At 43.7% G+C, this 18031-nt stretch overlaps 1 protein-coding gene across 1 annotated transcript in view; it reads left to right on the top strand.

Moving 5' to 3' along the window:
- Slc1a3 (solute carrier family 1 member 3) overlaps nucleotides 1-17817 on the top strand; it is a 76800-nt gene extending 58983 nt beyond the window's left edge. Inside the window, exons 4-10 of the mRNA XM_021208184.2 lie at nucleotides 1054-1258; nucleotides 2506-2548; nucleotides 6447-6739; nucleotides 9308-9541; nucleotides 10069-10263; nucleotides 13138-13272; nucleotides 16213-17817. Coding sequence (XP_021063843.1) covers nucleotides 1054-1258; nucleotides 2506-2548; nucleotides 6447-6739; nucleotides 9308-9541; nucleotides 10069-10263; nucleotides 13138-13272; nucleotides 16213-16420 — 1313 coding nt within the window. The 3' untranslated portion in view covers nucleotides 16421-17817. The remainder of the gene's footprint in view (nucleotides 1-1053; nucleotides 1259-2505; nucleotides 2549-6446; nucleotides 6740-9307; nucleotides 9542-10068; nucleotides 10264-13137; nucleotides 13273-16212) is intronic.
- The last annotated feature ends 214 nt before the right edge of the window (nucleotides 17818-18031 follow it).

Raw genomic sequence — 18031 nt, 5'->3', positions numbered from 1 at the left:
TCGAGGCCAGCCTGGTCTACAGAGTGAGTTCCAGGACAGCCAGGGCTATACATAAAAACCCTGTCTCGAAAAAAACAAAACAAACAAACAAACAAACAAAAAGATAAAAAACAGTAAATAAAACAGCCTGATTAGATTATATAATAATTAGGTTTCAGTATTGTAATAGAATTGGAGAGAATAAAGTGGAAAAACGAAACGGGAGGTGCCATGTTGTTATGGCTGAGTTAGTCTACTGAGGGTTTCTTTCCCATTGTTCTTACAGACCAACAAACTCTGAGGTATAGTCCATTATCCTACACCACTAGGAGCCCTTAAAAACCAAATGTCCTTTTTCACATTGGTTAACACTTAGAATTTGCCTTAAGTAGACACTGAATATGTCTTGAAAACAATGGGAACCATTTTTAACCTGTCATGAGATAACCTGCGGGACAGGAAAGAGGAAGACAGGGTACAAAAACGAGGAGAACTTCTCAACAGCAGCAACAACAAAAAAAAATCATCATGTCAACTTTATTAAATGAGATCAAATAAAACAGCAAAGAAGCAATAGAAGAACTTTAGCTTTTAGGACCCAAATGTTTGCCTGAAGTACAAATTGAAGACAGATTGGCAAGTGCTTGTGATGAAAACAAACGTTGTAGAACAGATACCCAGAAGACTACAGGAAACACATATAAAATAATAATTCTTCACAAGGTGGACTTAGCCTATCCTGATGGAAATCAGTTTAAGAAATTCTATATACATATCCATGCTCACAAACACACACTGCTTACACATGAGGTAGGTTTCCTAACTAATAATAATGGAGGGAAGAAAATAATGGCACCTCAAGCTTTGGGGAAGCGGGTGTTACTTAGGCACATGAAATCAACTCCTGCAGTAAACATGGGTCATCACACAGCCGCTGACAAATTCTCCCAGTAGGTATTTCGGGGGGGATGAGGAAATCGAGGGTAGGGGGAAGTGCTGATTCCCATCGTCTTCCACTGGAGAATCCATCCCTTGGACTGACTTCCTGAAAAACCTTCTGTTTGCCTTCCCCAGGAATGGCGGCCCTAGATAGTAAGGCATCCGGGAAGATGGGGATGCGAGCTGTAGTCTATTACATGACTACCACCATCATTGCTGTGGTGATTGGCATAATCATTGTCATCATCATCCACCCCGGAAAGGGCACGAAGGAGAACATGTACAGAGAAGGTAAAATCGTGCAGGTGACTGCTGCAGATGCGTTCCTGGATTTGATCAGGTATGTCCTTGAAAACCATCCCTGGGGTGTGTACTCTGACGGCCCGATCCCTCTTAAATTTTAGGAAGCCAACCCAACTCTCAAAGAGGGTTTCGACAGAACCAGCCTCGTCGGGCTTGAAGTAGAAGTCACATCTCTCCTTTCTTCGAGCAGAGGTTGATATTGAGTGTATGTCTTCTGGTCCCACATAAATGATGTGAGATGAAGATGAAGTGGCTGATCTGGAGAGCCCTGCTGTAGGCTTCAAACCCCTCGGCACTAAGTTCTCCCCACTGTGCTCTTCACACAGTGGATAATTCTTCATGCTCTTTCCCCAACTCTGTAAAGCTAGTTTTCAGCAAAGTGTGACCTGTTCCTTAGACTCCAAACCTAAAATGAGTAAGTAATCTGTATCATTGTCCATGGCAAGCAACGGTACACACAGCTCAGCAGGGACTTCAGTGCTCATCTGCCCACTCCTGACCAATGCTCCTTCTTTTATACTATTTGCAAAGGAAGTATTTGGCAGACTAGTAGTGAAAGATTGAAGGATACTCTTCAGTGGCGTTTTATACATGACTAGACAATGATTACAATCGAGTCTTATCTATTACTTGCAATGGAGTTGATGATCATCAATGGGAAGCCAAGTTTGGGTCTGGCATTTTCCTTCTTTCTCTTCATACCTGCCCTAGCATCAGTCAGCACCTAGCAAGAAATACAGTACATCTTCAAAAGGAACTTTGAGAGTCAGCATGCTGTGCAAACTGTAATCTCAGCACTGGCTCACCATGGCAGGAGACTCGCGGGTTTGAGGCCGGCCTCAGCCAGGCTGCCTAGAAGACTCTGTCTTTAAACAGAGTCTGGGAGGCTCCGAGGTATAATGAGACAAGTAGGGATCTGTTTTGTCATCAATCCTGTCTGTGAAGGGACACAGGAAGGAGCTGACAGTGGAGCCCAGAAAGAGCTGCAGTGATGGGCCTCAGGGTAGGCATTCTAACTGCAGTGAGAGGGAGAGCTTGTCAATCAAACTGAGCCAGGGTGTTGATGGAATATGTATACAGACTTTTTATTTCTCACCGCTCTGTAAGCTGTCGGCTTTCCCAGAAAACTATGAATTGCATGGGCCATACCTCTAGGAACCACCACGTATCCAGCTTCAAGTCACAATTTCTGTTTTTCCATGTGCAGCTTGATGCAATGCAGTTCCTTACACAGTGAAGCGGTATTTCAGGAAGTTTTGCAAATGACTGCTGTTTTCTTTGCAGGAACATGTTCCCTCCCAATCTGGTAGAAGCCTGCTTTAAACAGGTAAATACTGTGCAGTTACCAAGTCACCTTTTAAATTCTTCTTCGGGGGGGGGGGGGATAGAAAGATAACTCAGTTGTAAAGAAAGAGCTCTTCCAGAGGACCCCAGCTGTGTTCAGGACCAGTCCTGGCTCACAAGCCCCAGGAGCTTCAGCTCCAGTCAATCTGATACCACCTCTGGCTTCTCCAGGCACCTGAATTTTTATTCACATGCACATAGCCACACTCAGACACACACACACACACACACACACACACACACACTCACTTAAAAACAATGAAATGTAGATTCCTCTTGGATGTAGCAAGCCATTAGGACCCTCTTCTCTTGCCTTCTCATTGCTCTGCAATAAGAAATACTTCTCTGGCCAACCATATGGAAAGCACCAGGGATTACCTGGGAAACTTTAGTGACAATGGTTCTTTACTTGTATTGAAGATGGTCTTCTTCTTCTTCTTCTTCTTCTTCTTCTTCTTCTTCTTCTTCTTCTTCTTCTTTATTTATTTATTATTATATCTATGTACACTGTAGCTGTCTTCAGATGCACCAGAAGAGGGCATCAGATCTCATTACAGATGGTTGTGAGCCATCATGTGGTTGCTGGGATTTGAACTCAGGACCTTCGGAAGAGCAGTCAGTGCTCTTAACCACTGAGCCATCTCTCCAGCCCAAAGATGGTCTTCTTGCCAGGCACATTCATCTTGCACACAATAGCACATTGGGTCTATTGGGTTATTTTAAAGAGGGTTAATTGGGAGGCCCCCATCTCTTTCTTCCCCTCCTTGTGCACCCATGCCAAAAAAAAAAAAAAATGCACCAAAGAAAGCCAATGCAAATATAAATAAATACATTAACGACTTGCTTTAAAGTTAGACTATTCTATTTCTGGATTTGATTTAAAAATCATTGACCTACTTATTAAAAGTCTATGAAGGGCCTCAGGGATTCTAAAGAGGCACCGTATCACAAAGGGATGCAATCGCCGTGTATGGAATGCCTGCTGTGTGCCAAGCACCAGGGTTATATTTAGTCCTCGCATGAACATGATGAGTAGCACTGTCTTCATCTCACCTGTGAGGCTGCTCATTTATGAGACTGGGGGATTAGGTAATGAGCACAAGTTCTCACACGTAGGAAATGGCAGAGCCCAGATTCAGATCCACGTTCCAACCTCTTTCTACCACTCCATGCTGTTTCCCGGAAAGCAACCAAGAGACTCCACCTGGAGGCTGTGGTAGGGTCCAGCTCTCCTGCCGCACATCTAAGCCATTCTTGGCTCTCTATATGGTGGACACAATTTTTCTCTAGCATTGGGAAATATAGTTCATTGATTAGTAAAGATTCGTTGCCCAAGCTATGAAAGGGAAAACATACAGCAGATTAAATTCTACTTCCCACAGCACTCCTTTATGTGGTATCAAATCACCTAACCTTTCGGCTTGAGACATACAAAATAGAACCAAACTCTGACCTCATCGAGTGTGTTTTACATATGTTAGACAACATCTTACACACACACACACACACACACACACACACCCTTAGATTATTTGTAAAAGCTAATGGACAAGCAGATTGAAAGATTCAAACACACTCTTTTCTTTAAAAAGAAAGACAAGAAGGGAGGGAGGGAGGGAGGAAGGAAGGAAGGAAGGAAGGAAGGAAGGAAGGAAGGAAGGAAGGTAGGAAAGAAGGAAGGAGGGAAGGAGGGAAGGAAGGGAACAAAGAAAAAGACAGAAAGCCAATGGAGCTGGGCAGTGGTGGCACACGCCTTTAATCCCAGCACTCGGGAGGCAGAGGCAGGCAGATTTCTGAGTTCGAGGCCAGCCTGGTGTACAGAGTGAGTTCCAGGACAGCCAGGGCTACACAGAGAAACCCTTTCTCGAAAAACCAAAAAAAAAAAAAGCCAATGGAGGGAAAGAGGGTAACAATTCCAAGGCTAACTTGGGCTACAGAGTGAGTTCAAGCCTACCCTGGGGCAGGCAAAATGGCTTACCTGGTAAAGGTGCTTGCCACTAAGCTTGGTCACTTGAAGTCAGTCCCTGCACCCCACGTGTTGGAAGGGGAGAGCAAAGTCTCCCAAGTCGCTCTCTGATCTCCATGTAGGCCCCATGGCATGTGTCCCTACCCCTACCAGAGAAATAAACGCAATAAAATTCTAGTTAAATATATGTAGTGTAAATAATTAAAATAATTTAAGTAAATAAAATAACATTTGAATGATATATGTGTGTATATATAATATATATATATATATATATATATATATATATATATATATATATATATATATGAAGAATGTGGATACAGTCTAGGTGTAGAGTGCTTAGAGAGCACATGAAAGATCTAAGTTTAGTTCCAGGACCGCAAAAGTCAAAAATGCGCAAGCAGGCGAAAACTCTAACTTTCTTTGTTCAAGAACTACAATGGATAATAAATCCCTTTCAGCCCAATATAGCAGCCCAGATCATGGGTCTGTCTACTCATTCGCTGGCAAGGGGTGATATGAAAAATTCCGATCTCCAGATCTGTTAGGTGAGAAAAGCGCTGAACTTCACAGACTTGCCCTTAGCTTGTATGCATTGGCAGCCCTGTGAGGGGGGCTCAGACGTGGTGCCCTAAGACCTATTTGGTTTAGACTAGACTGCAAATAAGGTTGCAGTTTCTGAGTAGGCGCTAAACAGTGTGCAAAGGTAAAGAGTAGGTGGATTAAGACAAAACAACCAGGCTTGAAAAATGTACCCCAGAGAATCCACAGAATCCACAAGTACCCAAGAGTGAAGAGACTGAGAGTTGACTGTACTAGAATTTTATGTGTTTTTAAAATTACCAACAATCCACAGTATTGACAGCTGACCATGTCCTTGTTTGGAGACAGTGGTTTTCCAGTAGACCAGAAAGTCTCCTGCTCATTCTTGGTACAAAAATAGCCAAATGCTCCATGTGTGACTATGCCTTCCTAGATTTTAAACCCAGTCAGTGTCCATACACCATTACTCAATGATTGAAGCTTTCCTACCAATGCTATCAAGGCCAGGGTGGGAATTTCACTTTCCTGGAGTTCAAAGTGGGATAGACTTAATTTTATCCACTGCGAGTTCTCCGCACAGACTGACTGGAACTATGGGGTGGGGTGGGGGGGATGGGTAAGCTTAGGAGAGAAGTGGCTTGGAGCAAGCAGGTTTTCCTCGCCAAGGAGCTATTAAGGATTGGTATTTATAGCATCTGGACTGACTTGAAGGCTGGTCACTTGAGGATCTTCACTCCCGTCCTCTGAAGTTTCCAACCAAGTCTAACCCTGAAAACCATTGCCATTGAACACCGTTAGTCCACATTAATGTTATATACTCTACATTTTATACAGTGGTGTCCCCTGGGGTGCCTGATGTGGTCCTTGCCACAGCCCTGTGAGGTGAAGGCGGTGTCTATCCTGTTATGGAGCTGTGAGATATAAAATGAAAGATGGTAGGCTATTTTTGTGCATGACCCCACGGCATGATGTTCATAGAAGGCAAGAGAGGACTCAAAGTTGTTTGAGTTTGGGGCCCTTTGAGAAATCTCGCTACAGTCATTCTACTAAGAGTTCAAAACAAAACAAAACGACAGAGATGTATGTGTATGTTGAGTCTAAACGTCTTTAGTCAGATCTCCCCTTTTTATTGTAATTTGTTATGTACTCGTGTGTGTGTGTGTGTGTGTGTGTGTGTGTGTGTGTGTGTGTGTGTGTTGAGAAACAAGCACTTGGCACAAATTAGCTAGATCATACATAGGTAGGTAGATATATGCAGACTGCTATAACATTATCCTTTGAATACAAAATAGCATTATCATGATAGAAAACTTGGACAGCAAGAAAGTATAACAATCACTTAATCCCTACTATGATTCTTATTTTTAAGTTTAAAACCAGCTACGAGAAGAGGAGCTTTAAAGTGCCCATCCAGTCCAACGAAACACTTCTGGGCGCCGTGATCAACAACGTGTCAGAGGCCATGGAGACTCTGACCCGGATCCGGGAGGAGATGGTGCCCGTCCCTGGATCTGTGAATGGGGTCAATGCCCTGGGCCTAGTTGTCTTCTCCATGTGCTTCGGTTTTGTGATTGGAAACATGAAGGAGCAGGGGCAAGCGCTGAGAGACTTCTTTGATTCTCTTAACGAAGCCATCATGAGATTGGTCGCGGTGATAATGTGGTATGTATTTCTGTGAGCTCCCTAGCTGTGTACAAGAGGTTTATTACATTCCGTGTCTGTTCTGTCCTGAGAAAGATGCCACCAAGGTGGATGCTTAACGGTGATCTTCCTGTGGAAGCCACAAGAAAGTCGGTGTGTTTCTGGCACGGCAGGGCCCCTGAGTCTAAATTTCCTTCCCTGTTTTGGGAAGGTTTGGCTCCCATACCGCATTCACCCACTTCCCTGTGCTTGGTTATTTCTTCTCACAGTTCCTGAGCTTCTACTCTATGACTGGAATAGAGTACCAAGCACGCTAGCCGCTGCAGCAGAGAACAGCAAGGGAACTCTACACCTCAGATGCTTCTAAAGGAAGCAAAGAATAAGCAAATAAATATCATAGTCCTGATAAGTGTGGTGGAGGGAGAGAGAGAGAGAGAGAGAGAGAGAGAGAGAGAGAGAGAGAGAGAGAGAGGAGGGAAGGCCATCTGCCTTGCATGGTACAGAAAGGATTGAGGTGACTCTTCCTGCTCAGGTCAGAATGACTGGGCACATCCTGTCATACAAAAAGAACATTCCCAGTAGGAGAAAAACAAACACGGGCCCCAGATCATTGGGGTAGGAGTAGGGGCCGAGTTCTCCTTTCTGTTTGAACCCCAAAGAAAGTGTCTGTGGCAGAGTTCTGGCAGCATCCAGAGGATGCAAAGGAAGTATCGTGGACTGCTAAGTCACCACTTAGGACCAAACTTCCCTTAATAAGATTCAGAGTGGGAGACAAAAGAAAAGACTAAATCCAAAGGGGAGAGCGGGGGTGGGGGTGGGGGGAATTCACTTTGAAAAATAAACTCTCCCGGGCAGGGAGAGAGAGCCTTGCTTGGCACGGGCCTAGTGTGGGAGTTGCTTTTTCTTCATCCTTCATTTTTAATATCTAGGGTCCTTCTCGGCACCCAGGGCAGGAAGGCATCAATCGCTAAGAAAAGCGTTCACTCACCAACAGGATTAAAAATATCCTTTGTCTCTAATGCCCACAAAGCCCATAGAAATCCACATCTTTTAGGAGTTTGCACAAGACGAATATGAACTTGGCACAAAGACAGGTCAGAATGTGGTCCCCACAGGAGCCTTCAATTGGAAAGCTCCTTTGAAATCCTGGCCGGGCTGAAAGTGGACATTTATCTTCATATTATTAAAATCCCTCCACCTTTCACCTCTGTCTATGAAAGGAGCCCATTCAAGGCCACTGAATGAACCTCACATGGGGCTCTTCTAGCTATACATTTGCCTACCCACTCAACATTGAATTATGACATTTCTGAGAACAGGTACTTCTGTGACTTCCCGGCCTGCATTTTTAAAGGCCCTTTGAAAGAAGCGTTGTGTTTCTCTAGCTACAACAAGTCCCCCCGCACTTGCCAGCAGACCCTTCTCAAGGGTGATTGGCTTCTGTCTTTGGCAGTACATTTTGTTGTAGCTTAGTGCACACATCACACAAAGGGAGTTGAAAAATCAGCCATTGAGCAAGTAGGGTTAGTTCAGTATGAGTCATCTTGGGGTCAGTTGCCCATGCTTGCAGGGGCTGTGAGTAGCAGCCTGTGGATAATTACTTAATTCAAATGCCTATAACCTGACTGTAGCCGTACATCCACACACTTTATTAATTTTAATAGCTCTGGGTTTATTTTTATGGTTTTCTATTTATGGCAGGCAGTACTAGTATTTAGTTTACATAGTAACATAAAATTCCCTATGAAAGGAAATTTACTTAAGTATGAAAGGTTACTTGAAGAAAATTAATGAGTAATATTTTAAGTGGGACATAGCTATGGAAGAAAGTAATAAAAGTGGCCCTACAGCTGTAGTTCTCAACCTTCCTAACACTGTGACCCTTTAATACAGTTCCTCATGTTGTGGTGACCACCAATCATAAAAATATTTTTGTTGCTACTGTTATTTGTCTTAATTTAAATATCTGCGCTTTCTGATAGTCTTAGGCGATCCCTGTGAAAGGGCTGTTTGACACCTAAAGGTGTCTCGACCCACAGGTTGAGAACCACTGCCCTAGAGTACTAGAGTTAAGTGTACATCTAACACACCGGCACTGCATGGCATAGCATGGCATGGCATGCCATAGCATGTTGCCTGCTTTAGCTTGGGAAGCAGGCTGTGGCGTGGACAATGCTCTGAAAGGCGTGATATTGGTATAGTGGCTTGTTCCCGGTGCCTAGTGGAAGTCAAGAGGGAATGGGAACTGCAGGCGTCTGAAAAACCCAAACAGGGATCTGGGTCTAGGAAAGTGGAGGTGAGGACCCCAAATCTTCTCCTTCCTGAGGTCTGAGGCCAGTGGGGATAGGGTGGGGGTGTCCTAGAGCAATTCCGAGTGAAAGGAAGACTGGATTTAGAGGTGCCTGGGGACATCTGTGCTTTAAATAGAAAAGAATGACATCTGGAGTTTCTACGGGTCTTAGCTTGGAAATCCCCTGTCTTTCCCTTTTTTGCTTTGTTTTATTTCTTTTTCTCTCCTACTTAGTAATTTACATGCAACAAGTTATAGGAAACCAAACTTCCAATTGAGCATGTGTTGCTTTGCCGTAGGTATGCGCCTCTGGGCATCCTCTTCTTGATCGCAGGGAAGATTGTTGAGATGGAAGACATGGGTGTGATTGGGGGACAGCTTGCCATGTACACGGTGACAGTCATTGTTGGTCTCCTCATTCACGCTGTCATCGTCCTGCCTCTCCTCTACTTCCTGGTAACCCGGAAGAACCCCTGGGTTTTCATTGGAGGGTTGCTGCAAGCTCTCATCACAGCCCTTGGGACCTCCTCAAGGTATGTGTGTGTTCACGCAGCTTTATTCCTCTAAGAATGCGTACCTAAACCTTTACCTTGGATCTGAGCCTAGGGTTTGGGGTAAGTAGAGTCATTTTGTTCTGGGTTTTAAATCTCGGAAATACTGAATTGGCTTTTTCCACCTCTGATACTGGTCGTACCTCCTTGGGACCCAGAAAACGGCTATCTGTAAATCCTTTTAGGGGCTAAGGGAAAACCCTTTCTTAACCACAGACTTCCTGTTTTCCATTGACATCTGCCTGAGAAAAAGGGAGGAAACGATGAGGGGCAGGCATCTATGGTATGGGAATCATCCCAAGTAATGCCTCAGAGGAATCCAGGCACAGTCGAGTGCCCAAGTGCCCCTGCGAGGGCACCGCACTACCCCTAACCTCCTAGCACTGTAGACAATGCTGACCTAGTCAGGACAAGAGAGGGGAAGGAACTGTCTGTGCCAAAGAGCAAAGACCAACCACAGAACTCCCGGGGACACCCTCAGCTGACATGCCCTGTTTTGCTGTCCTCAGTTCTGCCACCCTACCCATCACTTTCAAGTGCCTGGAAGAGAACAACGGTGTGGACAAACGCATCACCAGATTTGTGCTCCCCGTGGGGGCCACCATTAACATGGATGGGACCGCCCTCTACGAGGCTTTGGCCGCCATTTTCATCGCTCAAGTGAACAACTTTGACCTGAACTTTGGACAGATTATAACAATAAGGTACAAGGGGAGATTTCCATTCATCATTTCCTTCAGAACGGTTTTTAACAATGAGAGCGTGAGAGAATTGGGTGAAGACATTGGTTGGGAAGGAATCACACATAAATAGGAGGTTAGGGAGCCATTCATTGTGTTTCTCAGCTTTTTAACTTCAGGTGTGAGTATTCATTCAAATAATACGGAAGTATATGACTTGGAAGAAATGATTTGCCTGTTACCATATCACTCTAAATCTTTCTGTAGGTTGCCATTGTCCACGATTGATTCCCAAAGACCTCTCCCAATGCAAGAATATGTACACACTTCATATACCACACACATCATGTGTTCTTTGACTGCTTTGCTTATCAAACCAGAACTTACAAATATATCTAGTTCATTTTTTAAAATACCTACAAAATATATAGTACAGATAACTACATTTTTTAAAAGATTTATCTATTTATTTATTTATTATATGTAAGTACACTGTAGCTGTCTTCAGACACTCCAGAAGAGGGCGTCAGATCTTGTTACGGATGGTTATGAGCCACCATGTGGTTGCTGGGATTTGAACTCTGGACCTTCGGAAGAGCAGTCGGGTGCTCTTACCCACTGAGCCATCTCACCAGCCCAGATAACTACATTTTTAAAACATTACGTTAGACTATAATTTTGAAAACATTCAACTATGTTTGTAGGCAATATTGAAAAATGAAAACACACTTGAAAACTAGGTTAACTTATTCTCTTGGGTTAATTTTTAGGCAGTATAAGGTGAATAACAGACCATACAAGTGAGGCTGAGAACACAATTTTATGGAGAATCGTTTAACTGATGCTTAAGATGTCCAGTGAAAAATAATTTTCCTATTTGTGCTCTTCTCAGATCTCCTGGTTTCATTCTGCATAGGCAGCTATCATTCCCAGCAGCTTTCCTTGTAGTCCATGTGTGCATGCAGATCTACCCCTTTGCCCTTTCTTACTAGGCGCGACGAGCCTGAAAGACCAAGACATTGAATGGGAGGCTTTAAAGACGCCTGGTTCAGATCACCTGTGCCCTTCATTGCCGTGGGCTTGGTTGAGCTAATATTAGCAATATCAGAAGTCAGGCTTTTGTTTTTGCAGCTCTGTACTAGGAACGTTACCTTATCCTTAGAAATGTTAAAGCAATATTACAATATCCTCTACTGAGATCTAGAAATTAGTATTTTGCCATTTTTGTGCTCTCCCGCTCTCGCTCCCTCCTTCTCTCTCTCCCTCCTTCCTTCCCTCTCCATCTCTCCCTCCCCCTCTTCTCCTCCCTTCCCCCTCCCTCTTGTCTTCATAGTCCTGTCATGTTTCACTTACACCATTCAGCATTCATCTCCTAAGAGTAAGGATATTCTCCTATGCAGCCACAGTAATAGAATCTCAAAAGTACTTCCAGAATACTGGTCTACCTTCAGACACCCCCCCCAACTGCTCCTCCCCTATGTCCTTTACAGTTTTCTTGTTCCTCAGATAGAGATCGAATCTCGATTTTTTTATACCCTAAAGTATGTTTTGTGATCTCTTGTGATCTCTGTCACTTGTCCCACATTTTCCTGATACTTAATTAGAAATGGCTTCTATCCTGTATGCATGTACCATTCGGAAGGGTGATAGCTGTAGTAAACATTAACATACAATGATGAGGTTAGGTTACCATGCCCAGGGATCATGGGCTGACTGGAGGCTGGAGAGCAGTGCCTTGGGACAGTATAACCTATTCTCACGTGCACCTTGACATGTTGGCTGAATGACGAGCCCTGAGTTCAGACAAAGGTTCAGCTGCGTGTGAGCTGCTAATAATGAAAATGGTACCAGTGACCTAAACAAGGCACAAATACACTCCCTTTGAAGTTTGCTTCATAAAGCTATCAAGGCTGCTTGGTATTGTACTATGTAAAGGGCAAAGGTTGCAGTTGTAAAGTTTCTAAGTATCCCCTTCACCCAAAGGATCTATGGTGACTTTTCAACATGGTCAAATTTTTGGGAAGAGGGGAAGTGTAGTTCCCATTCCAGGTGGCCATACCAACCAGCCATTCCAGTGCCATAGCATAGTAGGACTTGGTGGAATCATAAGTGTTTTACCCACGGTCTCACTGCTTTATTAATATTGCTGGAGTCTTGACGACATTTTTCACACTCTCACATTACCCTATCAAATAAGTCTTAGACACATAACATACATGCAATCTGGGGACATACTGATCACACACACACACACACACACACACACACACACACACACACACACACAGGATTACAACACTACAGAATTTTGTTCATAAATCATTCCACGTTTGAATTAATAAACTTAAATTTGTGGCAACATCAATCATAGAAATTCAGTCTCTTGAATGAGGCAATTATTAGAAATAAGTTGTCACTGTGACTCTAAGGGCCTTTAAAGCTCAAGTTCACCTCTAAGTTCCATTTCGGTGCTGGGGTAAATCCAGGGCCTCACAAGTGTTAGGCAAATGCTCTACCACAGAGTCACATACCCCTTCTGTTGCTGGTTATATCTTACAAAACAACTTTAAGGAAATAGAAAAGAATGTAGCCACCAGTTTCTTCACTTAAAAAATGGTCACAAAGTAAAGCCCACTTCACTGTGGGCCACCACACCATTGTGACAATCAAATGAGGCAAAGTATGCTTGGCATATTAACTGACACATAATAAAAAGTGCATGATCAATTTTAATTAGTCTGACCACTAAGTCAGCGAATTGTTTGCTTATTTATGTATTTATTTATTCCCATTCTTTTAAGGCAGGTCCTCCACTCAAGCATGGGAACATGAGTCTTGTGAGGTACTCTCCACTAGGAGACATTTATAAACTTTTCGGTTTTGGTCCTCTGTCAACAGCATCACAGCCACGGCCGCAAGCATCGGGGCAGCCGGGATTCCTCAGGCCGGTCTGGTCACCATGGTCATCGTGCTGACATCTGTGGGCCTGCCCACGGATGACATCACACTCATCATTGCAGTGGACTGGTTTCTGTGAGTATTTGGGGGGACTGTGCGCTGATACACAGATTCCCACCCGCAAGCCCATCCCCCTCCAGTATCCCCACAGTTCTAGAATGGTCTCAGTTCTAGAATGGGCTTGCAGAAGAACTGGGCAGAAGGCACACTGGCTTGTAATGGATTCATCTTCATCATCAGACCCCCAGTCCTTACCTAGAGTCCCAGCCTAACAAATCAGGCAAACTCCCTCCTCCCTCGGCTGGTGGGTGGGGCACATCTGGCTGCTCTCCCTCCCACTCTATAAAGTCACTCACTGTCTGCAAAGCTCACATAAGTCAGCCAGACTCTCTCTGAGTTGCACAACACATCCTCTCAGCAGCTGGAGCTGCAGACACCACGTGCCAGCTCAGGCCCTTCCTCCCTGTGCTTCCCATTACAGTGAGACAATGCAGGACAGATGTTTATGTCTGAGACCCATGAGGTGAGGGATAGCTGTGCAGACAGTGGGAAGCAAGGTTCTCATTATCAAGTGAAATTGCTTTGGGGCTCTGAGGAAAATCCCAAGAAGTGTGCCCTATGCGTCCTCAGACCCCACCCACCACATAGGGCCCCTCTTCAAGCCTTCCTTCCTCACCCATCCAGGGACATTGTCTGTCCCTTGTTTCTCATAAATACCCTTATACTGGGAAGAAATTGTTTAAGGGATGCTCAAAGATGGGCACAGTGGATGCCGGAGTCCCTGTGTAATGATGTCACTACACCTAGGAAGAGTACAATGGTGTGCACCAAGGCTCAGGGACATAGCTCATTCAGGTCACTTGGACAGTAGTCAGCCTACCTAAGCGCCCTAGCTTCCACCTCCCTAAAGGTGGAAACAGCCGTGTTCTCTGCCTTCTGCTGACACTATAGGGATTAAATTCAATGACAGGTAAGAACCTAGCCTATGATCTGGCCCCGGGCATCAATTGACAGAAACGCTTTGGGGCTGGGGATGTAGCTCAGTTGCTAGAGTGCTTGCCTAGTGAGGCTCTGGGTTCCTTCCCAGCACCACATAAACTGAGAGGGGAGGGAGGAGGGAGGATTGCTCAATCCTGTCATCTCAGCACCTGGGAAGGAGAGTTCAAGGCTATCCTCGGCCACATAATGAGTTCAAAGGCAGCCTGGGCCAAAGGAAAACTTGTCTCAACAAAAACAAAAAGTACTTTGGTAGAATACAAGCTTCTATTCTCAAGATTTTTTGTTTTGTTTTGTTTTGTTGTGTTGTGGTTTGGTTTGTTTTTTTTGCGTTTTGATGTGTAGCCCTGGCTATCCTTGAACTCAACTCTGTAGATCAGGCTGGCCTCTAACTCACAGAGATCCGCCTGCCTGTGCTGGGATTAAAGGTGTGCACCACAATGCCTGACATTTCCTTTTATTTTTTTCTTTTTTTGTTTGTTTTTTTCAAGATTTATTTATTATTATTCATAAGTATACTGTTCTGAGACAGATGACACACCAGAAGAGGGTGTCAGATCTTATTACGGGTGGTTGTAAGCCACCATGTGGTTGCTGGAATTTGAACTCAGGACCTTCAGAAGAACAGTCAGTGCTCTTACCCACTGAGCCATTTCACCAGCCCCTTCTTATTTTTTTTTTTTAAAGTTAGAGTAATGATTCACTATATGTTGACAAAGATAATAATTTTTGTGAAAAATAATCACTTGTATACAAAATGGTTAGTGAAAGAATGTTGCTGGATTACATTTTATGAGTCTCCAAAATGTCTTGGTTAACATCAGATAGCTACAATTACCCCAACTCCTCCTGTATCCAGTGTGCTATGATGTAATATAACATGAAATCTATGAAATACTGAGAAATTCCTGAGAAAATAAGAGTACTTTAAGAGAGGGATTGGAGAGATGCCTCAGCAGTTAAGAGCACTTCCAGAGGTCCTGAGTTCAATTCTCAGCAACTATGTGATGGCTCACAACCATCTGTAATTGGATCTGATGCCTTCTTCTGGTGTGTCAGCAATAGCATACTCATATACATACATAAATAAATCTTCTTTTAAAAAAGAGTAAAAGGAACAAATGAGCCCATAGTATTAGTATAAAAATGGTTTTTATCCCAGGACACTTGTCCAAGGAGACTCTGTCCCATGCTTTGAGAACAGTTAGTACAATGGAAGGTGAATGAAAGAAAGAGAAAATGTTAAATAAACTCAGGAAAGAGGACTGGGGAAATGACTCATTTGGTACGATTGCTTGCTGTGTGCATGAGGGCTGAAGTTCCATCCTCCGTACAGTGCCCATGTAAAAAGAGCAGGGCACGATGTCACACACCTATAATCTCCAACACTGGCACTGGAAAGGCAGAGAGAGACAAGAGGACCCTTTGGAACGGCTAGCACGCCAATCTAGCTAAAATCTCCAGTGAGACACCTTATTTCAAAACATAAAGTGGAGAATAACTAAAGACCACACTTCTGGCTTCCACACATGTGCATGTATGTGTGCATGTATGTGAACACATAGGCGAGGGTGTGTGGGTGCTCGAGCAAAAAAAAGTCCTCACTGTTCACCTTCTGTTTATAGACAGACTGAATAGCTGGAAACTAATCACTTACTTGTGATTGGTTGTAGGCGTTGTATGAAATCATTCCATCATTACACTACCCAGAACTTAAAAGATACTTTTTTTTTTTTAAGATTTATTTATTTATGTATTATATGTAAGTACACTGTAGCTGTCTTCAGACACTCCAGAAGAGGGCATCAGATCTCATTACAGATGGTTGTCAGCCACCATGTGGTTGCTAGGATTTGAACTCAGGACCTCTGAAAGAGTAGTCAGTGCTCTTAACCACTGAGCCATCCTCCAGCCCCTAAAAGATCCTTCTAAAGCCTTCTCCAGCCAACTCACGAAAGGTGCTGGGATCTATTCATGGGACCCTCTCTTTTCCTTCCTTCCTTCCTGCCTCACCTGCAGGGACCGCCTCCGTACCACCACCAACGTGCTGGGTGACTCCCTTGGAGCGGGGATTGTTGAGCACTTGTCCCGACATGAACTGAAGAACCGAGATGTTGAAATGGGGAACTCGGTGATTGAGGAGAACGAAATGAAAAAGCCTTATCAGCTGATTGCCCAGGACAATGAACCGGAGAAACCCGTGGCAGACAGCGAAACCAAGATGTAGACTGACAGAGAAGTGCTTTCTTAAGCACCAAGTGCTGGAAACTGTTCTACAATGTATCCATCTCCCTGGGCTTACTTTCCCAGTGAGCTCCTCTTTCCTCCCTACTCTGATAGGATTGGAAAATGTTCAAAACAAAGGAGGGCTCTGCAGCAGCCCAAACCTATCGGTTTTAGCCCACATTTGAAAATTTTAAATCATTTCATATTATTCTTACCAAGTAAGTTACTACAATCAAACTCAGTTTTGATATTACAAATTTAGGTGGCAAACTATCCCGTGCGATTGTTTTGTAAGTAAAAGAATTAAGCAAATGATAGGCTACCAAAAAAAAAAGTTTTAAAGTCAACTTTCAAGATGTAAAAATCCTTCAGAATGCAACTGAGTTTTAGTCTTAAAACATTACAACTTGATGAGCAATTATCAGTTACCCACTGAGTAGCTGAGCGGTTTCCCCTTTCTTCTGGCTCCTGTCCTGACTTTATCAGCATCAGGGCAATCCCCACATGCACACGGCACAGCTGTGAGGAGGAGCAGAAAGTGAGGCTCCCAAATGGTCTTGAGTGAGCCTTGTCTCATCCCTTGGCCTCGGTGTTCTCATCCAGAAAATGAGTGACTCCTAGATAGGTTTCTCTAGCCCAGACTTCTGCAACATCAGGAAGGACCCTGCCCCTCTATAACATGAGGATCTTAGACAGGACACTTAATGGCGATGGACATTTCTCTCTATCCTGGGTCCAAAATGTTGGTTCTGTAAGTAGACAGATGGAAGGCCATCCCAGGAGACCCATTGTTCTGTTTTGTTTTCCAGTACTAGAAGTACTCCTTTCTGGGGTACAGTTCCCAAATCCAAGGGAAGATAGCCTCTTCAACTGGCAATTAGTTGTTTAGGAAATAAAGAGAAGACTAGCAAGTGTGCTTGTGGTCTTAACTGTGGAACACTAAAGAGTGGAGAAAGAATAGAGTATGGCCAACATTACAAAAGGGAGGATTCTTTGATCAGGAAAAGTTGGTTTTCTTTAAAGACTAAAATGGAGAGCTACATCTCTACCCTTTTTCTGTTAGCCTAAACACTTCATCTTCAGTTCCTAATCAGTCCCCAAAGAAACAATGTTAGAACACCGCTTCTTCCTTATCTCACAGTCCAACCAACAACATCTCTGGGACAGATTCATAAGCCGGGTGGGTTGATGGTCTCTTTTCTGAAAAAGAAAAAAAAAATTTTTTTGTTGTTTTTTATTTGTTTGTTTTGTTTTTACTATTTTAACCAGGCATTCTTAGGATGACAAAACAACATACTTTTTTGGTATAGAGATGTCTCTTGATAAACCATTCAAAACTCTCATCTAGAGTGGAGTGTGCTTGTTTATGTCCCTACCAAAAAAAAAAAAAAAAAAAAAGACAGATGAATCGGCATGAAAATGACATCCCTGAGGATGGAAGAAAAGACAGCAGGGGAATTCCTTTCAGGCGAGGCAGCTCCCAGGTTTAAAGGAGATTATATTCACTCCCTTAGGACTAGCCAGTCAAAGATACCCAGTAAGAGCCATCTGACAGTACCAGCTGCGTCAGACTTTCTGACCGAAAATGATGAATGGACATAATTATGCTAAC

The sequence above is a fragment of the Mus pahari genome, chromosome 11, assembly GCF_900095145.1.
Source record: "Mus pahari chromosome 11, PAHARI_EIJ_v1.1, whole genome shotgun sequence".
Lineage (NCBI taxonomy): Eukaryota > Metazoa > Chordata > Mammalia > Rodentia > Muridae > Mus > Mus pahari.
The sequence above is the reverse complement of the archived record's forward strand: the minus strand, read 5'-3'. Positions and strand labels throughout refer to the sequence as shown.